Source organism: Daphnia pulex, chromosome 7 (genome assembly GCF_021134715.1).
Source record: "Daphnia pulex isolate KAP4 chromosome 7, ASM2113471v1".
Classification (NCBI taxonomy): domain Eukaryota; kingdom Metazoa; phylum Arthropoda; class Branchiopoda; order Diplostraca; family Daphniidae; genus Daphnia; species Daphnia pulex.
The window spans coordinates 7,769,921-7,791,121 of record NC_060023.1 but is presented as its reverse complement, the minus strand read 5'-3'; the positions used below and the strand labels follow the sequence as shown (position 1 = coordinate 7,791,121).

Genomic DNA, 21,201 nt, shown 5'->3' with positions numbered 1-21,201 from the left:
TAGGGCTAAACACAGCTAGGTTATGATCCATAGCAACAATTTTCTGAAACACACCCGCAACGTGAACATATTTTTTTACCAAATAGCAAAAATTATGTATATTTCCCTGGATATGGGGCTCTTCGGGATCTGTTTTATTTAGCCGATTTATCTGGCAACGCAGCATGGCGCCAGTCTTTTTTGAGGGAAGAACGGGGAGAAGAGGGAGAATGGGACGAATGGGGGAGAAGAGGAAACGTGGGTCCCCTTTTTTTTCGTACGCCCTCCTCCCTCCCACTCGTCCCATTCTCCCTCTTCTCCCCGTTCTTCCCTCAAAAAAGACTGGCGCCATGCTGCGTTGCCAGATAAATCGGCTAAATAAAACAGATCCCGAAGAGCCCCATATCGAGGGTATCAATTTAAGGGGGTCTTTAAATGGAAGAATATATTTTTTTTATGTGATCATGCCCTGAAAAGTTGCCATAAACAGAATAGCTGATGATCTTTTGATTAGGACCTCTTCTATCAGCAGAGGAGTAACTACAAGTTGATTTAAATGGACCTAGTAGGCGTATTAGAAAGTGACGTTCTTGAGGAATGGGCGTGTAAAAAACAAAAATACGCAAAAATAACCATCACAGTCACAAACGAAATAACATTATAATTGACAGTTTACGTAAAACAAAACCATTTTTAAACTGGCTGTGCAAAATGCAAGGAAAAATGCTCATGTTAGCATGTTATGCCTTCGCATAAAGTTAATGTTATACATTCCGGAGCGGAACGTTTTCGGCTATATGCCAGAACATGAGTTTCACGTTGACTGATTACTAAAAGATTCTTTTACACTAGCGACAGCACGGCGGTTTTAAAGTGCAAAGTACAAAGGAATTGTGGCATGGTCCCATAAAGGGCGAAATCTTTATAAAGCACGTAAATTTTACACGTTGCGCTCCGTTACGCCGCGCGTTCTCGAAGTTGCTTTAACACATTACTTATAGTCACTTATAGTACAGGAGAGGAAAGAACTGATTGGACAATATAAGACTCCCCTCCCGACAATAGGTGAAGTGCCTCTTCACCCTTTCACTCTCAACTTAATGCCTCCCCTTGTCCATAGATAAAATTCGGATGAAATTCGATAAAATTCTAGGGAGACGAGATACTGTTACCTATAATTATATTACATAGTAATTTATATTAGCTGTATATTTTCCTGGATATCCACAAGAATGTGAGTATAAAGGGTTTTGAATTGCAAATCGGGTCTCCGGTATTGAAGATTGGAAAGCCCATCAGTTTCGAAACGAAGTGATCCTTCCTGCTGTATATCTTCTTCCTATCTGGATTGGGTTCGGCTTTTTTGTGGGAAAGCGTCTTGTATCGTGCACGATGGACGAGCGATGGCTGGTCGTCGAAAATTCTGGTCACTGTCAAGTTATTAAATAAGATACGTTCATACAACTGATCGTCCTCACCACCCAAGACCCAGAACAAATTTGAATAGACGTTGATTTGTTGAAAATCATGGATCGAAATTGCGCTGACTCTACCGAAAAAGTATCTGGGAACTGGCCTGTAATTATGTTAAATTGAAGAACAGTATACCGGTACATGCTATTAATTATACAAATATAATGCGGAGTATTTAATATATCTGTAATTATACCAATAGTCGATTGAAAAAGCCATTTGCCGTGGTTTCCCATCTTCTGAACATGAGTTAAGAACATAAAGATGTCTGTCATCCTCCGGTAGATAATCAATCGTTAATCAACGTAATGAAATATGAAACATGGATACTTATCCTGTAATAATAGAGCCTCAGTAAAGCCAATGTTTAACAGCATTCCTCGATTGAACGATGAACCATCTGTTCGTTATAGAGGAAATGCAAAATCAGCAACAAGCAACAGAATCGTGAATAGTGTAAAATTTTTGTGGATAACCTAACTAGATTGCTCTACGACTATGATGGTGTAGCTTTTAGTTGCTGTCCTGGAGAAACGGTTGCAAGTGGCGAAGAAATATAGGCAAATGTTCTGATCTGTCACGGAATGGAATACAACAACAGCAACTTTCTATTTTGATTGGCATTCGCAAAAAATGCTTTCGATTGGTCGAAATGAATGCACTCCGCAACGTCCTCATGCTGCCCCTGCTGGGACCCCTGAGCCTATTGGGCAGCATGCGGAGTGGATTCAATCCGACCATGCTTGATACAAATTACAAATGATACACAATCGTCAGTCGTCACGTGATCGTCGTCTGTTTCGTTTCGCGCGTTTCGTGTGAACACATGCAACGTTAGCTTCGACCGGCCCTGATGCCCCTGAAGTAGCGTTTTAAACTAAACCGTTCTTTTCAATCTAACAATTGAAGAAAAATTGTTCTTGCTGTTGACTTTCACTCGAATCGAATTTTTATATTATTTCACGATGGAGAGCAGAGATGAAGAAGTGCAACCACAGCTCCTTTCAGATGATCAAGTTATTGTGGCTTCTTGTGATAGTTCAAGAGTTACTATCATCAATGAAGGAACACCTTTACATTCGGCAGAAAATGGCTTGTGGGAAATCTTCTACATAAACATTTCAGAGGAAGACATGGTATCTGATCATCCAGCAAATACTGATGATACTGTTATTCCAAAGGCAGATGAGGAACAAATAGCTATTACTGATGGTTATCTGGAAGGAATAGTGTCGTTTGAATACTTCATGACAAGAGTAGAAAACTCAGATGGTTCCGAGTCTGGCATGGAAGACTCATCTGATACAGATTATGAAGAAGAAGTGCTGGAAAGAAACTCAAATGACCCAGAATATTTTCCTGAAGAATCTTCCAACCCAGTGAAAAAGAGAAAATGCACACCAGTTACAAAAAGACTTCCACCACATTTACAAGGTAACCAAATATTCTTTTTTTGTTAAATATGTGTTTACAATAATGGCCTGCAAATTTGAATTTTTCCAATACGAAGGTCTCATGGGTGAAGCAAACTTGAGATATGCAAGGGGTGAGAATGAAGATGCCATCAACCTCTGCAAGGAAATAATTAGACAGGTAAATTCATTATAAAATTGTGGGTGTTTTGCTAATATAATTGTTTTTCATTCACTTATATTTTTAGGCCCCAAGTTATGCTGAACCTTTTCAATTTCTAAGCATGTGCTATAAGGACCAGAGAGATGATGAAATGTCATACCAGTTATCTTTAATAGCTGCATATTTATCTCCTCAATCTCCCCAACAGGCCAATGAATGGTTACAATTAGCCCAGGTAAAATATTTTAGATCTATAAAGCAGCTTTTTTTTATGAAAATCAAATTCGTCGGAATGCAGATATCTTCTACTTCAATACTAAAATTGTTCGCTCTATTTCAGGTGTGTTTGAAGCGAAGAGATGAGATACAGGCAAAGAAATGCCTTGCCAAAGCTGTTCAAGCAGACCCTACAAATCTTCAAATTCATGAACGGTAACGTACAAAGAATATAATTTAAATACTATTTCTGATGTGTTTTATTCTGTGTGTTTCAGTCGATGCCAGGTGTTGGAATCAATTGGTGCTGAAAAAGAGCAGTTGAAAGCTCGCCTGACTATGTTGCGAGGTGTCCAACCGGAAAATGAACAAAAGAAAAATGAATGGGTCGAGCTTGCTGAAAAAATTGCCAGGATTTACATTGAGAGTGGCAACTTGCATTCAGCGCGTAGGGCGCTCAGTAATGCTCTTGTCACCTGCGCAGATAATTTCAAAATGAATCATTTTAACCTTTTATTGGAACTCCAGATCTTGACGAAACATTATCTCGATGTCATAAAAGTTCGGTGAACTCTTTCAACCGTTACCTATTCACTGAAATAATGAATTCAATTTAATTGCACTTACAGACTCTTAATAGACATTGCGGGTTGGTGTTTAACAATAACATAATCGACGAAATTGATCTCGAAGAAACGGAATCTATGGAACTGACGGAAGAACTGCCAATAGGCATTCTCAGCAAGCTCTGCATTGCCTTGGTTTACTTTAACAAACAAGAATTTGCATTTCCTTTGATCGAAACTTTTATGGAGCATGACGTCGAAAGTTTTGGGGGTATCCACCTCGACGTTGCCGAGGCCCTAGTAGAAAAAGAATTCCATCAACAAGCTTTGTAAGAGAAATCCAAAAGTAATTATTTTGCAACCTTTAAATTGTCATATTTCTTTTTTCATAACAGGACATTGCTAGAGATCCTAACAAAAAGTAAATCCTTTTCTCAAGCTGAAGTTTGGCTGAAATATGCAAACTGTCTCAATGCTCTCAATCGGTCAGACGAAGCAATCGTGGCATTCCGACATGTTATTCATCTAGTGCCATCAAGGGAGGATGCTAAAATATCTCTAGCAGAATTGTTCACCAAATTAGGTAACTACCTTAAGACAACTTATATCGTTTTCCAGTCTAATCGTTTCCGTGTTAACAGGTCGACGAAGAAGCTTTGGAAGCTGTAACGCAAGACTCGGAAGCTACTCGGATTGAAGCCAGCGTTTTGCATCACAAGTGCCTCTTGCTTTTGAAAGAAGGAAAAATGAATCAGTTCGTTGCGGCTTACAAATTGCTGATGATGCGTGACGCCTCGAATATTCAATCCAAGGACGAAGTGAACAAAGCGTGCGGCGCCAAAAAAGTAGGGTGGGAGTCGGCGGATGAAGATTCGGACGTGGAAGAATTGGACTTTGGAGCATCGTCGATCGAGTTAGAAGAAGAATATCGACTCCTCCGGCTAACGTGTGAATACCTGTTCAAGGAGAAACGTCTGGTGGAGTTGGAGAGAATCTGTTTTACGGCTCTTACGTCACCGCTTTTCAGAAGCAAGAGAGAAATTTGCAGAGAAATTCAGTTCATCACCCTTCAAGTGTGTTTAGCTAAAGGCGACTCGTATTATGCTTATAACCTAGCCCGTGGTTTGCTCTTACGTAACAACCTGGATAACAAAAGAGCTTTGAACCTCATGATTCAGGTGAAAATACTTACCTTATCTTTACCATCGTTCGTTATAATTGGTTCGACGTTTTCGTTTCAACAGGTTATCATGCGAGGGGACGATGTGCGCTACAATCGTTTTCTTGTGCGGCTACTTCGGAAACACCCCAAACATGTCTGTCTTAAGTGTTTTGAACGGTCACACGTGTTTAGCCAGCGGTACATACAAGCGCGCCTTAGGTAAGATGGCAAAGCAAAATTTTGATTTATTAAATTTAATCGTTCTTAATTTTGCATAGATGCTTATATGTCGGCGTGCAAAATTGATCCCGACAATCCGTTGTTTTTGCTGCTTTCTGCAATTGTCCTGGTTCAGTTGACATGTCAAAAGTTTTCTAGCGGGAAGCATTCGCTTGTTACTCAAGCTTGTTCCTTCTTCGATGCTTATCTGAAATCAAGAGGGGACTGTCAAGAGGTTTACTACAACATCGGCCGGGGAATGCATCAGCTTGGCCTTTTAGCTCATGCTGTGGACTTTTAGTAAGCACAGTTTACTTGTATTACATATTTATTTAACATATAACGTTGTTTACTTGTATTATATAACATTTTGCCGTTTTTTAAACTAAAAAATGTGTTATTTTTTAGTAAAAAAGCTCTGCAACACAAGCCAAGCGTCACACGCGGAGAGAATGCTCATGTATTCGACTTATCCAGAGAAATCGCCTTTAATTTATCGCTCATCTATCGGTCGGCTGATTTTTCCAATTCTGGTTCCGATGTTGCTCGTATGTATCTGGACAAGTATATCACTATTTGAAATATGATGCATCATTTTTCGTTAAAATTCCAAGGAACTGTAATGTATTTGTAAATAAATCGTCATCAAACAAGGACAACTTACATAAATCATCGATCGCTTCGAACACTTTTAGAAAGAGGGAGGCTATTCCCGATAACATCTAGCAGTTCTTTTCTAGAATCCTCCTCTGTTTTAAAACAACTTGCTTACAGTGACATTTCCCAAATGACTTTGACCAATGACGGGACTAGAGCCAACGGAGGGGTTTCCGGCCGGCTGGTCGAATGCAACGTGTGCCAGCGGCCCTTATTGGCCACATGCGCCTGCACGGCGGTTTCCTCAAGAAAGAGTCCGAATGCAGCGGATCCAGAGGGTCGGGAAACGGATCCGGCGGCGGGAGTGGCGGAGGGGGAGGAAGCGGCGAAGGTGGAAGTAGCAAAAAGCCGGGCAACAGTAAAAGAGATCCCAACACGCCGCCGCTTTTGACGGCTTCCGTCTCGGTGCGGGCCCTCATCGAAGAGAACATCATCCAGCGGCGGAATAATATGGCGGCCAACAATTCTTCCACGACTTTGATGGGTTCTTCTTCTTCAGGTTCTTCAGGTACTTTTTCTTCGGTGTCTGAAACCACGTCGGCGTCGTCGTTGTCCATCCACCAGTTCTGTTGTTGGCAGTGTCCAACAACAAGAACAACATTCTCATGCCTAACCGATCCCAGTTCAACCGGTCAGTCAACCGGAAGCGGTTGTTATGTTGATGAGAAGAGATTGAGAAGAGAATCAAAGAGACTCGATGGAAGCTCAGCAGCCGCTCATTCCCAAATTAGAGCCGGAAGATTATTTCGAAGGTACAAGTTAATTTTGACGAAGTAATGGATGAAAAATTCACTAAATAGTTTTCATCTTTAAAAAACAGGATCACTATTGGCTCTCAGCCCAGTCAGCCTTCACAGAGCCTTGGAAGATGATATGGATGCATTACCTGATGGCGATCCGGCAAGTAGCGAAGGTGGAGTTGCTTCCGTATTGCATAACTTGCACCACCACCACAGCAACAACCATCACGCGTTGAAAACTTTTTCTTGACGTCATCGTCGTCCTCCTCTGCACTGAGTGACGTCCCCGTTACTGGACGATTCCGCATTTTCCACCAGACTGTAGGAATCCATTGTCAATCTAATCCATTGACGTCCTAACTCATCGATCCGTTTCATCTTGGGTTTCGGCAGCCGCAGCTTCCGCGCTGTTATCCGACATCAGCAGCCTGGACGGCTGGACCTACAGTCGGACACGGACAACAGCGGCGGAAGTCACCACCAACAGCAACATTATGGCCAGAACGGCGTGTGCTAGTACTGTGATTTGTCGCAATATCTGGCCAGCAGCGCTGGAGATCACGTCGTCAATGAATCGGTCGTTGTGGCCTCTGTGGGCATTTACGGATATGATCCGGTGGGCCTGAACGGCGGCTTATTCCAGCACCAACACGACGGTTTATTCCAGCACAAACACGACGGCGGCTACGTGTCGTATCGCCACCAGCACGAGACGAGTGTCGTTGCCGGATTAGTGGGCGCCGGATTCGGTTTCGAGCCGTCGCCTTCGACGCCGCCGTCGGTCTGCTCCCCGCAGCATTAAATCCAGCATCAGCAAAACTCCAACCAGCCGGATTACACGCACAACAGCAACAGCGTCGACACTTGTTCCGGCGGAGGAGGAGGATACCAATCCATGTGGTGTTGACGCGTCCCCTTACACCCCGACTTTGTCTCCGGTTAGTCCGTCGGTTTCCTCTCTTCCGCACTTGCAGCGCTTCCAGCCGCAGCAGCAGCAGCAGGACGCTGTGGGATTCTATTCCACTTCAAGTTTCCCGAGTGGATCGGGCCACAACCAGAACAATTTCATGATCAACTGCGCCAACAGCGTCTTGTACAACATGGAGACGAGAAGGCGGTTGGGACTATGCAGCCGATTTGACCATCGTCGCCACGGACGGGCTAGGCAGCAGTTGGTGGAACAGGACCAGCCACCGGATCAGTTGGATCATCAGCAGCAGCAGCTTCCGCAGTCGTCTCCCGTTTTGCTCAAGCCCGTCAAAGTCAAGAAAAGTCGGCCGTCGAGAGCCTAAAAGGCCAACGACAACGAAGCGGGCGACGTCAAGCGGCGCAAATCGATGGCCGGCAAGAAATGTAACAAGCGCCAAGGCGACGAGATGGACGACGTCTTGATACTGGGCAATGGCAACGGCGGCCAATTCGTCAGCGCCATGAACTATTAGCGTCGTCGTTTTCGCCGGCCACTACCACCCGCCACAACCTCATGTTGAATCCAAAACGAAACGGGGCTAGACCTTATTGGAATCTAGTCAGGGACAAATTGGTGAGTCCGCCACAAGTTCCGCTTCCCAGCTCTCTGGCGACAAGCCCAACGCCCCAAGCGGACCGAGGAAGAGGTGCTGGCCGTCGTGACCCATTTTCATGGCGACATCCAAGCCGCCAATTTACACTTGTTGACCCAACCGGCCAACGCCAGTCACAACGTCCTCAATAACTGGACGCGGAAGAGATGGCCGTCTTTCACGCCGCTTTGCTCCAGCAAGGCAAAATTTTCCCCCAAGTTGCTCAACATGTAAGTTGATCGATTGTCTTGTTCATTTGGAATTCCAATTTAATTTATTTTATGTAGCCTACGCGCAGTTACCATCGAAAACGGCCAGCCAGTGCATAAAGATCTAAATATTACGTCTGGAAGAAAATCTGCCGGCCTCAGGAATACGCCTCGATTAAGCGTTCCATCCCGATCGGCGGACCTGCTGCCGCCGCCCCTAATCTTGTAGCCCTAGTCTGATCTCTGATGGTGGGCAGCGCAATCAACTGTTTAATTGATTCACATTCTTCCTACGGTTGAAAATTTAATGATTCAAAAATTCAGACGAGTCTATGCGACTGGCGTGACGTTGGATGCAGCGAAAGTGTTTGATTAGTCTGACGCAAGCGTCCACCGTCGTGTCGCAGGATTGCTCGACATCCTCTTCGCCGGCCTCCTCTTCTTGGCTGTTGCTGCTCTTCCCCAGTGAGTTTGCCGACTGCCATGCGGTGAGCTGATTTGTTCAACATCACAAAAACCGTCAGAATCCAAATTTTACAGGTTTTAACCGCCGGAATGTGAGAGCACCCAACACATCCGATTTACATTTTATTGCACGCACTAATAGTCCTCGTTTGTTGTTTCACTCGCCTTTGGTTGTTTTATTTGCTTCTTCCTGCTAATTTGTCATTTCATGGAAACAGACTTTTGGATTTTATGTTACAGAACAAATTATTTTGTGTGTAGATTTCCAGTAATGGAGCGACTACGCGACGTTATCAAAGGCAACCAAGCCAATCCATCGCCTAACGTCTCCCTTGCCGACAAGTTGTAATGTACCCGTGACCAGTCTGACACAAGTCAGTTTTCTTTTCTCTTTTATTTGGTTTTATTAATGGTTTAATTAATTGATTGATGTCTATTATATGTCTATTATATATTCTTAAATATGGTTGAAAATTCGTTTAAAGAAAAATAAACAAATGACACATCTTTGACTGCGTGAAATTAATACAGAGGCAAAGGCAATCATCTACAGTGTAAAGGCCTATTGTTATTGTTAAAAAACCATATTAAGCGAATCAATAAACAGTTAGAGAGAAAAAAATGATGGCTTCCCCTCTTCCGCTTCGGAAATGAGATACTGCTTTAGTCCGTTTTTAATCCGGGACATTTAACAACGTCGTTTTTCCAACACCATTTTTGCCGACAAAAAACTAGTAATTAATTTACTAGTAAATGAATTAATTAAAATGAATTAATTAGAACTAGTAAATGTAGTTACACCCGTTCTTCATAATAAAACAGCTCATATATATGTCACAATAAAAAAGCACAACATAAAATCAAAACAAATGACAAACGAAAGCCGCCCACAAAATTTATGAGCAAACAATCAATTTCCGAGTAGTGATTTCATGTTCATTCCAAAGTAGATTTAATAATAAAAAATTTTTTCATAAATTTTTAAAACTTATAGTTTAAAATTACATAAGTAATTGCGCAAAAATTGAATAAAAAGAATTAAAGTTAGGAAATGACCACAAGATGTTGAAGAAATTCACTTGACTTTTGCAAGCCTAAATGATTTCCATTGTTTTCGCAGCGCCTCCATATAGTTTATATAGTGGAGAACGGCCCCGATAATTAAGACAAACACCACATTTGCCAACAATAGCTTCGTTAGGCATCACCATCTTTGTAATATCACCTTTAAAACTACGAACCGGTTGAGAAAGTAGATATGCTTCCCTAGAGAGTCGAACACTGGCACCATGGTGCACATAGTCAACAGACGACGGCTTATTCAACTAAGCCATCCCTCTCTTTCTGATTAAACAGAAGACAAATGTCATGTATTTAGTTTAGTGACTTAGTTGTTTTTAGGAGATGGCAGCTGTAGAAATTGCGGCGTGTCGATATTTTAAAAAGCTGTAAATCTTTAAAGCACTTAAAACTTGATTATGTAATAAAAGTAGAACCCTTAAAGCTAATGGACATGCGTTGTTGGTGGAAGTTGTTTGAAAGTCGGTGGCTGCGCCTACACCTTTTTTAATTTTAAAACAATAAAAAATTAATCAACAAACGATAATATCGAACTTTAAATTTTTCCTGCTTCGGTCTTCGAAGAGAAACCCGAGAGCACCTCTGAAAAAAAAAACAGTGAAAAAACGTTTAAATTGCTAAATAATAAATAATTTGGCAACGGTTAAAATTTAAAATTCAAATTCAGCCACCAGGGGGACTTCGGCCTGTTAGAGTGTTAGTATGTAACAGGGAGAAAACAACCGTTAGAAAGTTTCTCGTACTTGTGCCAGGCAGACATCGTCAATCAGAGCTCAAGAATCTTAGTTGAAATTTCGTAAAGTTTTAACTTTTTCCACTTAAGAATTGTTTTCTTCTTACTTCAACACGGTAAGCCTCTATTTTCTAATTATGTAGTACAATTACTAACCTGGGTTTTGCTAAAATTGGTAGAAGAATCAAGTTCATTTCCCGCCATTTTGAAGACTGCTTCCAATTTGTCTTCCACATAGCTCTGGGATTTGTTCCTACTGAATATTTGTTTCTTCTAACATCAAAAAGGTAAACCTTTTTTCTCTCCTAATTTTGTATAAAAATAACAGTTTAAACAATAAGGTTTTTGTAAAAGTTTTAGGAGAATCAAGTTCTTTTCCTACGGTATTTGAAGACTGATTCCAATTGATCTTCCATCCAGCAGGGATTTGTTTTATCTTTCCATCAAATATTAAAGAAGGTATCCATTGCATGAAACTCTTCATTACATGCATACTAAAATTTGTATTTCTCAGAACACGCTTCATTACAGAGGGTCTGCTCAACCCAAAGCACATGGAATCATGGCGACTAAAACCAAAGCCGAGGAAGATATATGTGAAGAACATAGTAATTTCCCTAAGAAAAGGAAGACTTTTACTCTTCTGCTTAAAGATGAAAACAAGAATGTGGCAAACTTGAAGTACTTGGTCGAGGAAGGATTTGACGTCAAAACAACCATCATCTTTTTGTTGAGTGAACTGAAGAGATATGTAAAATTTCCGGTCGAATTTTCAGCCGCCATTCTAGACCACGTTGTGGAAGTCATCCTTAGAAAGTTCCCGCGTGTACACGTTATGGAAAAAAAGAAAAAAACCCCAAAATGTTTGATCCTACCACCTAACATCGATCGAGAACAGCTAATTGACGTACTAGAGCTCTTCGGTGCTGCCTTTGTTTTTCAAGCTAAAACCGACTTTCGAAAATTTGGATGGATTTGTTGGCATGAAGCCACCATGTTGCGAGACAAGTATCGAATTAAGAAAATCAGCTTGCCTCAATCTGAATTGGAAACGCTTCTTTTCGGAAATGTAAGTGAATTTCGAAATATGGAAGAACTTTTTGTTTTGTTCCCACAAAGGGGAGAAAGATGGAAAATCCACGCGTTATGTACTTGTCATCGTATTTCCAACAAGTATAACTGCCACCCGGACAGTTTTTTCGTCAACAATTTGTTCAAATTCGCTCTTCAAGGATGGGCGGACCGCAACGTACCTCGTCACCGCGCTTTCACCATATCCCTCCAGCTTTTTGAGCTCTTTGGGAAGGCAGACTTTTTGGATCAACTGGTCAAAAATGAAACGAACATGGAAGATGTCGTACATTCATCGTTCACCGAATTCTTCAACACCCTGAGGCTGTGGGGCTGGGACCCACAACGGATTGAAACCGAACTGGCTACAGTATTGACAATCGACCACTTAATGACTGCCCTGGTTTTCTCTTTCGTATACCAGGTGAAAGTTCACAAAGACGCTCGAAATGATCAAATCAAAATCAAAGATTATACGATCAAATCAAAAGCCGACAAGCTTGAAGAAATTTCACAGCTGATTCTTATTCTTATTAAATTGCTGGTATCGATGCCCAAATCGGAAGCTGAGAGGGAAAAATTGAAGAACCATCTTGAAAGCTACACTATCAATTTTGAAAATAACACCTTGAAAAAAAAACAATCAACACTCTTGCTGAGGGCATCCGAGGACTACAGAGGATTTGAAGAAGACTTTGACTTCATTATGCTCTTACTGGAGACCGGTGGAGACCCCAACGCCGTAGATCAACATGGGCGCAGCCCCCTCCACGTACTCGCAAGTAGAGAAGTATTCTTCCATCCTTTTTGGAGTTCTGATTATGAGAAGCATGCTGCAAGATTCACCATTATCGTCCAAACATTTTTTGATGGAGAATTTCACAAGGATCAAACCGATCTTCGCGGAAACGCTGCTTTGGATTGCATAAAGTACTTCCCTCAGCAATACCCCAATGACAAGTTACGCAAGCTGATGGACAGTTACTTGCAGGGCGTTCTTCCGTTATCTTGCATCGCAGCTAAAATCGTCCGAAAGCATAACCTCCCGTGTGAAGATTTACCTGTGACGCTTCAGTCTATGGTTCTCCAACACAGTTCGTTTCAATACTGCTAGACCATCGTTTTAAATTCGAAGACATGAACACTTCTGTGAATGTCTACCTGTGACGCTTCATTGAAAGAACAAACAACACTAGTGCCGTTTAAAAGTTTCGATGCTCCTCGAGTGTTGCATAAAGTGTGTATTTCTGACATTGGATTGTTTTCCTCGGTGTTTACATCGTTTTAAATTCGAAGACATCAACACTACTGTGAATGTCTACCTGTGACGCTTCATTGAAAGAACAAACAACACTAGTGCCGTTTAAAAGTTTCGATGCTACTCGAGTGTTGCATAAAGTGTGTATTTCTGTGACTTGTGTTCGAATCGGCATCACGGAGGCCATGTCGCAAACGATGACGGAATTTGTGTGTAATGGTTGTAAAACGGGAAAAACGGCGGCGCCTCGTGAACTGTTCTGCCTTTGCCGACAGCCGTACGATGACTCGCAGTTCTACATCGACTGCGATCGCTGTGGGGACTGGTTGCACGGTCGGTCGCTGCGTCGGAGTTCTGCAAACGGAATCCGAGTCGATCGACGAGTACACGTGCCCCAACTGTGAGCCGCAGGGAGCCTTCAACTACGCCAACACGAAGACCCTAAGCATTCGTGATTACGAGGAACTACGCAAGCTTCTACGGCAGTTGCAGACCCACAAGAGCTCCTGGCCGTTCCGTGAGCCAGTCGATGTCAAGGATGTCCCCGACTATTATCATGTCATCAAGGATCCCATGGACTTGCAGATGGTTGAGACCAAGATTATAGAGAGACGCTACCAACGACTGGTAGAGTTTATCGGCGACATTACCAAGATCTTTGAAAACTGTCGCTATTACAATCCCAAAGGGTCCAACTTCTACCGTTGCGCCACATCCCTCGAATCGTTTTTTGTGCCCCGACTTAAATTGTTGCGCTCGTCCATGTCCAACTGAAGTTGCGTCATCGTCACCCATATCTCTTTTCAAATCGCCTCGTGTGTGTTTGTGTGTTACGTGTGAAACTATCTCGGAACTCTTTTTTTTTTGGCTTGCTTGTTCCGCTTTTCTTACCTTGCATCCGAAATTTCTTCTGTGTCTTCAAAATGTAAAGACTCTTGCAACGTACATTTCTCCTCACTAGACTGACATGAAAAACAAATTGTTGAAAGCGGTATTTATATAAATGTGTAACGTTATCTATATATTACGTTATGTATTATATTTATAAATTGCTGTTACATCTGCCGCAATACACAAAATCTTTTTGTATTGATCCGAGTACTGTACATTATTTATAAAACAAATTCAATTGCAACATTCATGTTTACTCTACTGCTGAAGCCCAAGCAACAGAAGTAATTCCAATGAATGAAATTGCTATTGTAACAATTGTCACTAGTGGTGAATAAGACAAAGAACCAATTGGGTTGGGACTAAAACTTGTTGAATTTGAACATGTTCAGGTAATGACTGCCACACACATTTATGCACAGCTGTCAAATCTATCGAAGCACAGTCACAAGAGAAAAAGGTAGAAGGTGAGGATAGAGATGCTGCTGCATAATCATTTATGCTGCTAGGGAGATGATAACGCAGATGAAACTGGATTGATTGGGAGAAGCTGCAACTGCTCCCACATTGAAGGCTGGGCAAAGCTGTGTAATGTTAAAGGTTCTGCATGATGTGCCATTTGCTCAATATTGACATGGCTGGAGAAGCAAACTGTCTTGTTCATTACCGAAGCTTGAAGTTGATATGGGTCTACATAGATTCCAGAAGGAATCCCCCATTTTATAAGTACACTACAGCCTAGAAGAGAGGCAGGAAAAAACGAGAAGGACATTCGCATTTCCCTAAAAATAAAGTATAAAATTCTGTTAACGCTTTGTGGTATAACTATTGAACATCTTACCGATGAAAACCGTCTCCAGTCACCTGAAATTCTGAGTACGCACTGTTGAAATCTTCTACTGTAAATTCTCCATGAGCCAATTGAGTATTATTTAAAACATGAAATAGAATAGCCAAAAAACAAGATGTTATTGTTCGATTCATGTTTACAAACGACTGTCCCTAAACTGCGAAAGCGAAACGCGAAACGCGAAACGCCTAAAATGCGGAAAAGCTGTGCGAAACGGACCCAAAAGTTGGGACCCTGTTTCGCATTTTAGGCCTTGGGTCCGTACTAAAATGCGAAATCGGTGGGTGCGAAACGTCAACAGAACGTCAACAGACGACGCCATTAACATACTTGCGTCACAAAAATCTACTCGTCAAGATAAAAACACCTTTCCTTCGAGTTAGTTTATCCTAGTTTCTGTTTTGTTTATAATTCGTTAAATTAAAAGGATATTACAGTTTTGTGTATTTACCTATTGTATTCATGATTTTGATTTGTGATTCACGTTATTTGCCATTCATTCACCGCAATACTTCTTAAACTTGGTATGTAATTTCGTGGGTTTTTGCAATCTTTGTTGATGATCTAATGGAGGGAATGGATTGAATTTGACATAGTCAATTTATTGATTCCAAACTTAACTCATCTGATGTTTAAGATACTTTGTTTTTTCTAATATTTTTCTTTGCCCAACTAATTGATGCATTTTTTTTAGATAATTAAAGTCATGGGAGATGTCCACTTCATGAAACTCGCTTTGTCGTTTTGCTGAAGTAAGCTGCAAAGAAATAAATGAGAGTAAAGAAAAAACTTCCCAATGTGAGGTGACATGATGTTTCACCTGATACATTGTAACCTACATTCTCTGAGGTATTTTTTAGTTAAAATTATCATGCTGTCTGTATGTTATTCTCATACTTGTCTGTTCTCATAGGTAATACATCTACTGTTTCTGAGGTGACGGAAAAATTATGCAAGTGTTTTCTTTTCTAATCGCTTTTCTTGTTCAAAGCAATAATTTTGTTATCCCTGTCATAGAAAACCTTGGTGGAATTCTGAGAGTGGTAATAGTTCCATAGCTCATGCTGCCCAAGTAATAGTGTGGAGCAGGCGTATCTGTGCTTTACTTTTGCTACAAGCGCTAGAAGATTGGCATCACAAATCAAATCTTTGTATTTTCAATCTACAATTCAGGTATCAAAGAATCATTTTTATGTTTAAGGAAAGTTTCGGTTCTTGATTTTTCTTCTTCTGTGATGGCTAGGTGGATACAATATGTGTGCATGTGCGCATGGAAAGTGCGTCGTGTCGATGACTTTGTCAACGGGGGAAAAATGTTAAGCTTAATTTGCTCGATAATAGAATTTGTTTTAATCTTTTCTTCTTTTATTATCATTTATTTCATACCTCGGTTGAATCACTCATCAGCCCGTACCAAGACGCATAGCTGACTTTTGACTTCAATTTTTCATAATTTAAACCGAAATAGTGTAGCGGCTGAAGAAATAAAATTTTATTGCTCCCCCCTTTCAATGTCTTAAATAAAATAATCCCACAGCGGGGTACATTAACACATTGTTACGTCGTCGACGTTCTCTATGTCATTCGATCAATCTGTTTCTCTTAGCCGGAATTTCTCTCAACAGTTGTTCGCCGAGGAAAATCGGCTGACAAAGTCGAATGGAAAAACTATCAGCCGATAGCAGCCCGGCGTCTAAACATATATAGCTATTCGATTGAAATTTATTGAAAATGCCACCCAGCTAAAACGTGCTGAAAGCTTCTTCCGCCTCTATTCCACAAAGACTTAATTGGAGATTTCTCATTCAATAAGAGCTCATCCGAGGGACCCCCGTGCTCTTGAAGAAACAAGAGTAATCGAGTCGACTAAATAAATTTAATTTGATAAGACTGTTTTCCCATGAAATACAAACATTTTATTTTCAAAACTCTAGCGAAAAGTAATATTCGTTAATATATAGTGTACACAGTACACACATTCATATCCATACATACATTCACATTACATATACTATGAGTCATGAAACATGGCGGCCTAAACGGGCCTCATCCGTCAATTTGCACTCTGGTGGGGAAAAGAAAACATTTTCGTTTCGCATTTTGAGGTTTCGCATTTTAGTATGCCCTCCGGCATTTGGTCCCGCGAAACGGTCCAAAAATTTTGGTCCGTTTCGCACAGCCTTTCCGCATTTTAGGCGTTTCGCGTTTCGCGTTTCGCTTTCGCAGTTTAGGGACAGCCTTTACAAACTGTCATTCCTGTTTTGACATCGTCTGCTAACGCCAAAGTTGTGGGACAGGAGAAAATCCGTCCTTTTTAGTTTTTTGTCTCAAAATTCAAGCGGTTTCATTTTTAATTAAGAATTGGAGCTTAGGCATTTAATATTAGCTACCATTCACACTCTCTACTTTCAAAGAAAAACCCTTTCAAATTGCAGCAAAGTGTAACCTATTGTTAATTATCTTAAATATTGCAAGTCATCAGGCTACCGTTACATTTAGGAGCCGTATGCTACCTTGGCTATTTTGTCGGAATTTGTGTCTCTAATACAAATAACTCCAGAGCAAGTTTTATCTTTGTACTTGAGAGATTTTGATACGCCCCGCTCATTTCAAAATCTATAGAGCTTTTTCCATTTGGTTCGTGTAAGTAGAGGGAAAAGTCGTGCGGCTAGTCGACTAGTGCGCACCATGGCGGGGGATAGCCGAAACTTGCTGCAGACTTTGCTTGATCCGAACAATACCCACCGTAAGGCCATGTACTGTAACCTGTCAGGCTGTCAGCAGCAAAAGTGAAACCTGTTTTATGTCTTAAGTGTTTAAAATGGTAACAGCTTTTTGTTTGATATGTTCAACTTATGAAAAAAAAGATATCGCCGAAGTTTTTTCAAAGTGAAATGAGTTCTTTTTCAATTGAATTAGTGTTAATGTTGCATTCTGGCACTTTGAAAAAACTTCGGCGATCTCTTTTTTTCATAAGTTGAACATATCAAACAAAAAGCTTTTGTCATTTTAAACACTTAAGAAATAAAACAGGTTTCACTTTTGCTGCTGAGTGCTGACAGCCTCACAGGTTACAGTACATGGCCTTACGGTGGGTATTGTTCGGATCAAGCAAAGTCTGCAGCAAGTTTCGGCTATCCCCCGCCATGGTGCGCACTAGTCGACTAGCCGCACGACTTTTCCCTCTACTTACACGAACCAAATGGAAAAAGCTCTATTGGGAGTAAGTGGACTGCTACTCAGTCCTCAGGTGTAGGGAAATTCAGCTGACAAGCGGAACATGTATTAGTAGAAAAAATTACCTATCTCGAGAAAAACTAGCAATTTCTTGAAACTAGTGATTTCATGTTCATATTCCAACTTTCCAATAGTAGAAAAAAATTGTGTTTCTAAATTTTTACAACTTATAGCTTAACTAATGCAAGTAATTGCGCAAAAATTGAATTAAAAGAAAAAAGTTAGGATAATGACCACCAGATGTTGAAGAAATTCATTTGACTTTTGCAAGCCTAAATGATTTTCCATTATTTTCGCAGTTCTCATACAGTTTAACTAGATGGAGAACGGCAACGGTAAACAATACATTGATGACAAACATCACATTCGTCAACAATAGCCACAAGGCATCAGCATCTTTGCAACATTAACCTTTTATTATGCCCCCGAATGAGTAAATAGTTGGTGCGTTGTTGGTGGAAGTTGTCTGAAAGTCGGTGGCGGCGCCTACACCTTTAGAACAATCACATAAGCCCTGCAATTAATCAACAAACGATAATATCGAACTCTAAATTTTTCCTGCTTCGGTCTTCGAAGAGAAATCCTTCAAATAATCATTAACCCTCAACCGATTTTATTTTTTCAATCAATGAAATCGTTCGTGCGTTAACGTGAATGCCTCCACTCAAACCTTGGTATTCTTTCGCAAACTGATATTTCTTATATATTATAAATATCTGACTATTATGCTAAATGAATTTTACATTGGACATTTAAAGTATGTTGCGCGGCAATAGTGTGCCGACAGCTTGGACAAAGTTGTTGTTCTTTCTCAACGCCAGTCACCACCACAGTCAAACAAATAAGGAAGCAAAGAAATTTATTTAACCCCCGCGTGCAAGCCAACTGATATATATACATACATATATTAACGAATGCAGTAAGCCAAAAAAACTTCTATCGTCCGACAGCACTTATATATAAGTTCGTTCATCATAACGGAATAAATGGCCAGTTAAATATCCTGCACAAGCCGTTTCCAAAGGCCGCCTATATGCGGCAAACGGGAGCATTGGGTATGCATTATGGTTCGACGTTTTTGAAATCCCAATTGAAATGGTAATGGATACTCGTTTAAGTGTATTTATTATTTAGGGCCTAAAATAACTATCCAATCTTAGCGGTAAATCCGTTATGAAGCAAGCGCGACAATGACGCGCCAAACTGATACATTTTCACCACAATTAAGTTTTACATTTACGTTTTAATTCTTTTATGTCTTGAAAAAGTGGACAAAAGCAAGAATTATTTCCTATGTTAAGAATTATGCTGTACTAAAACCCCCTGAGAAATGTTAGTGTACAATTCTCATCCATCCCATTTTACCGTTCCTTCCTTCAGTATAGTAACTTACAAATTTCGCCAAAACTTCCAACAAGGAAGTAAAACATAACTGCCAACTTCACGCCAATTGTTTATTTGTATTAGCATATTTAATCAATATTGTAAAATCAGATATTTTTCATTCAATAGAAAGACGCATAGTAAATCTTATGTACGAAAGTAGATGATTGATGATCTGTTCAACGAGTTTGTTATAACGTACTCATTCTCAGCATTATAACCGCGGGAAAAAAAAAACTGTACGCACTTTTTCCTAAACAAGAGATGTTGGTGGTGGCGTAAAACATGTTTGGTTAGTCAATTGGCCAGACCACCACGCAGCAATGTCGGCATAACTTTTCTTTTCTGCATAATTCCTGTCGTTCAGTAAGCGACACAAAGAACACCAGCCATTTAAATGCCCGAGCTCAACAGTGTATCGTTGCTTCCAGCGGAAATAACTCAGATAAAGCTCGTCATTGATCATCAATTCCTTGAGATGATTGGCTAGATTCTCTGGGCTATCGAAATCTCTAGCGTTGACGTAGGATCCTTCCGGAAGGTAGAGAGAATAATTAGCTCCGCCGTAAACCACTGGCACCGTGTCGTGCATCAAAGTCCGATAGAGTTTCTCCGTGACGTAATCCGGGCAAAGCGAGTTCTCGAAACTGAGATAAAAACGATAATAACGGCCCAGCATCACATTGCAATCGGCTCGATTTACGCACGTGTGATTACTACCGTTATTTCTGCACGAGCCATAAACATCTACCGGAATGAAATTCGATAAATTACGGACCAACAATTCACGCTGACTGCTCGTTTCACAGTTGGAAACGAACCAAGCGGCTTTTCGATTCTTTACTGTCAGATTCATTTGCTGAATGTTGCTGCTGGCGATTACTGCAGGATTAAAATTACTTTGAGCAGATAGTGTGTTCCCTGGCGGGAAATTTGAACACGATGAAGATGAATCAATGCACCGGATGCGACCGTAGGTATTTACAACATCGGAATCGAGACGATAAGTCATGGTTCGGTTAAAATAATTCTGGAATAAAGGCATTTGTAACATTTTCAAATCCGTGTGCATTGGAGATTCCAAAAGAAAGAAAACAAAGTTTTGATGAGGACGCCTCTGTCCAGGCGGTGGCAAATCGTTGGGATGGAGATCTCGAGCGTGAAAGATGACGGCATCACTATCGTTCAGTAGCCTGCGGTCGGTAGTCGTCACACAATTTGAAACTTCGTAACATCGTGCGAAGGGAGTGCTACCTATTCCCACCTCAAAGTCGCTCGTTTCGAAAAATTTCGTCCAAAACAGAATGATTTTCTGGTGATCTTGTGCTGACGTTATTTCCGATAAATTCTCGATTGAAGCTTCTTTCTATATTATTTATGTAATAGTTTGGGCATACCATTAAGACATGGCAGTAGAAATAGAACAAAAGATAACAATTGAATAACTTTAATGGCTATACCTGTTGAAGATTGCTAATAACTAATTGTTGGTCGTCATCATATTCAGGTAACATCAAATAATAAAAGACGATGAGTACTCCAACAACGCTACTGGTTAGCCGCCTTAACATGGGCGACTGACAACTCTTCAGCAACTTTCGAAACATGCCTGATCAAAAATGTCACCATCAGGCAGTCTTTTGACAATGATGCTGCATCCTCTGAGCTTAAACTGCGACTGACTTGTGAAGGAGAGGGACTACCGTGTACAGCGCGATCGTCCCGCTGCTGGTGAGCCGTGGTGAGCAGCGTTAAATGATGTATTTAACAATACGAAAGTTCTGGATAATCTTATTGTTATTAATCGTCGTCATGAAATATAGTAGGCTATAATTCATTCATTCAATTTTACCAACTCTAATTAATCTAGCCTTA

At 40.8% G+C, this 21,201-nt stretch overlaps 3 protein-coding genes, 2 long non-coding RNA genes and 1 pseudogene across 13 annotated transcripts; 3 read left to right on the top strand and 3 right to left on the bottom strand.

The window, feature by feature from the left end:
* Window positions 1–1,041: 1,041 nt before the first annotated feature.
* Window positions 1,042–1,746, bottom strand: LOC124198399 (annotated as a pseudogene).
* Window positions 1,747–2,031: 285 nt separating this feature from the next.
* On the top strand, window positions 2,032–5,844 carry LOC124198173 (general transcription factor 3C polypeptide 3-like). The gene is made up of 11 exons (XM_046593877.1): window positions 2,032–2,886; window positions 2,963–3,045; window positions 3,113–3,262; window positions 3,368–3,459; window positions 3,522–3,804; window positions 3,873–4,138; window positions 4,205–4,392; window positions 4,451–4,987; window positions 5,054–5,190; window positions 5,250–5,490; window positions 5,599–5,844. Exons 1-8 carry the CDS (start codon window positions 2,418–2,420, stop codon window positions 4,504–4,506), a joined length of 1,587 nt encoding a protein of 528 aa, XP_046449833.1. The 5' UTR covers window positions 2,032–2,417; the 3' UTR covers window positions 4,507–4,987; window positions 5,054–5,190; window positions 5,250–5,490; window positions 5,599–5,844.
* Window positions 5,845–10,607: 4,763 nt separating this feature from the next.
* Window positions 10,608–14,056, top strand: LOC124197572. Of its 3 annotated transcripts, none has more exons than XM_046593090.1 (4): window positions 10,608–10,752; window positions 10,848–10,923; window positions 10,991–11,095; window positions 11,151–14,056. In XM_046593090.1, the coding sequence occupies exon 4, from the start codon at window positions 11,199–11,201 to the stop codon at window positions 12,819–12,821; it is 1,623 nt and encodes a 540-aa protein (XP_046449046.1). In that variant the 5' UTR covers window positions 10,608–10,752; window positions 10,848–10,923; window positions 10,991–11,095; window positions 11,151–11,198; the 3' UTR covers window positions 12,822–14,056. The 3 variants fall into 3 exon arrangements, with proteins under 3 accessions (XP_046449046.1, XP_046449045.1, XP_046449044.1); XM_046593089.1 differs by having other exon boundaries at window positions 10,819–10,923; XM_046593088.1 differs by having other exon boundaries at window positions 10,816–10,923.
* LOC124197575 lies at window positions 14,036–14,844 on the bottom strand. 2 transcript variants are annotated; one of them, XR_006876250.1, is made up of 3 exons: window positions 14,698–14,844; window positions 14,524–14,638; window positions 14,036–14,440 (listed from the first exon to the last, which is right to left on the bottom strand). It is a non-coding gene; the product is annotated as an uncharacterized LOC124197575 (long non-coding RNA). The 2 variants fall into 2 exon arrangements; XR_006876249.1 differs by having other exon boundaries at window positions 14,036–14,638.
* Window positions 14,845–14,865: 21 nt separating this feature from the next.
* Window positions 14,866–16,065, top strand: LOC124197574. Of its 6 annotated transcripts, none has more exons than XR_006876247.1 (5): window positions 14,866–15,084; window positions 15,411–15,555; window positions 15,620–15,642; window positions 15,724–15,879; window positions 15,950–16,065. It is a non-coding gene; the product is annotated as an uncharacterized LOC124197574 (long non-coding RNA). The 6 variants fall into 6 exon arrangements; XR_006876246.1 differs by having other exon boundaries at window positions 15,401–15,555; XR_006876245.1 differs by having other exon boundaries at window positions 14,866–15,230; window positions 15,401–15,555.
* A 3,318-nt stretch (window positions 16,066–19,383) lies between these two features.
* LOC124197420 (alpha-(1,3)-fucosyltransferase C-like) lies at window positions 19,384–21,006 on the bottom strand. The gene is made up of 2 exons (XM_046592871.1): window positions 20,787–21,006; window positions 19,384–20,692 (listed from the first exon to the last, which is right to left on the bottom strand). Exons 1-2 carry the CDS (start codon window positions 20,931–20,933, stop codon window positions 19,580–19,582), a joined length of 1,260 nt encoding a protein of 419 aa, XP_046448827.1. The 5' UTR covers window positions 20,934–21,006; the 3' UTR covers window positions 19,384–19,579.
* Window positions 21,007–21,201: the final 195 nt, after the last annotated feature.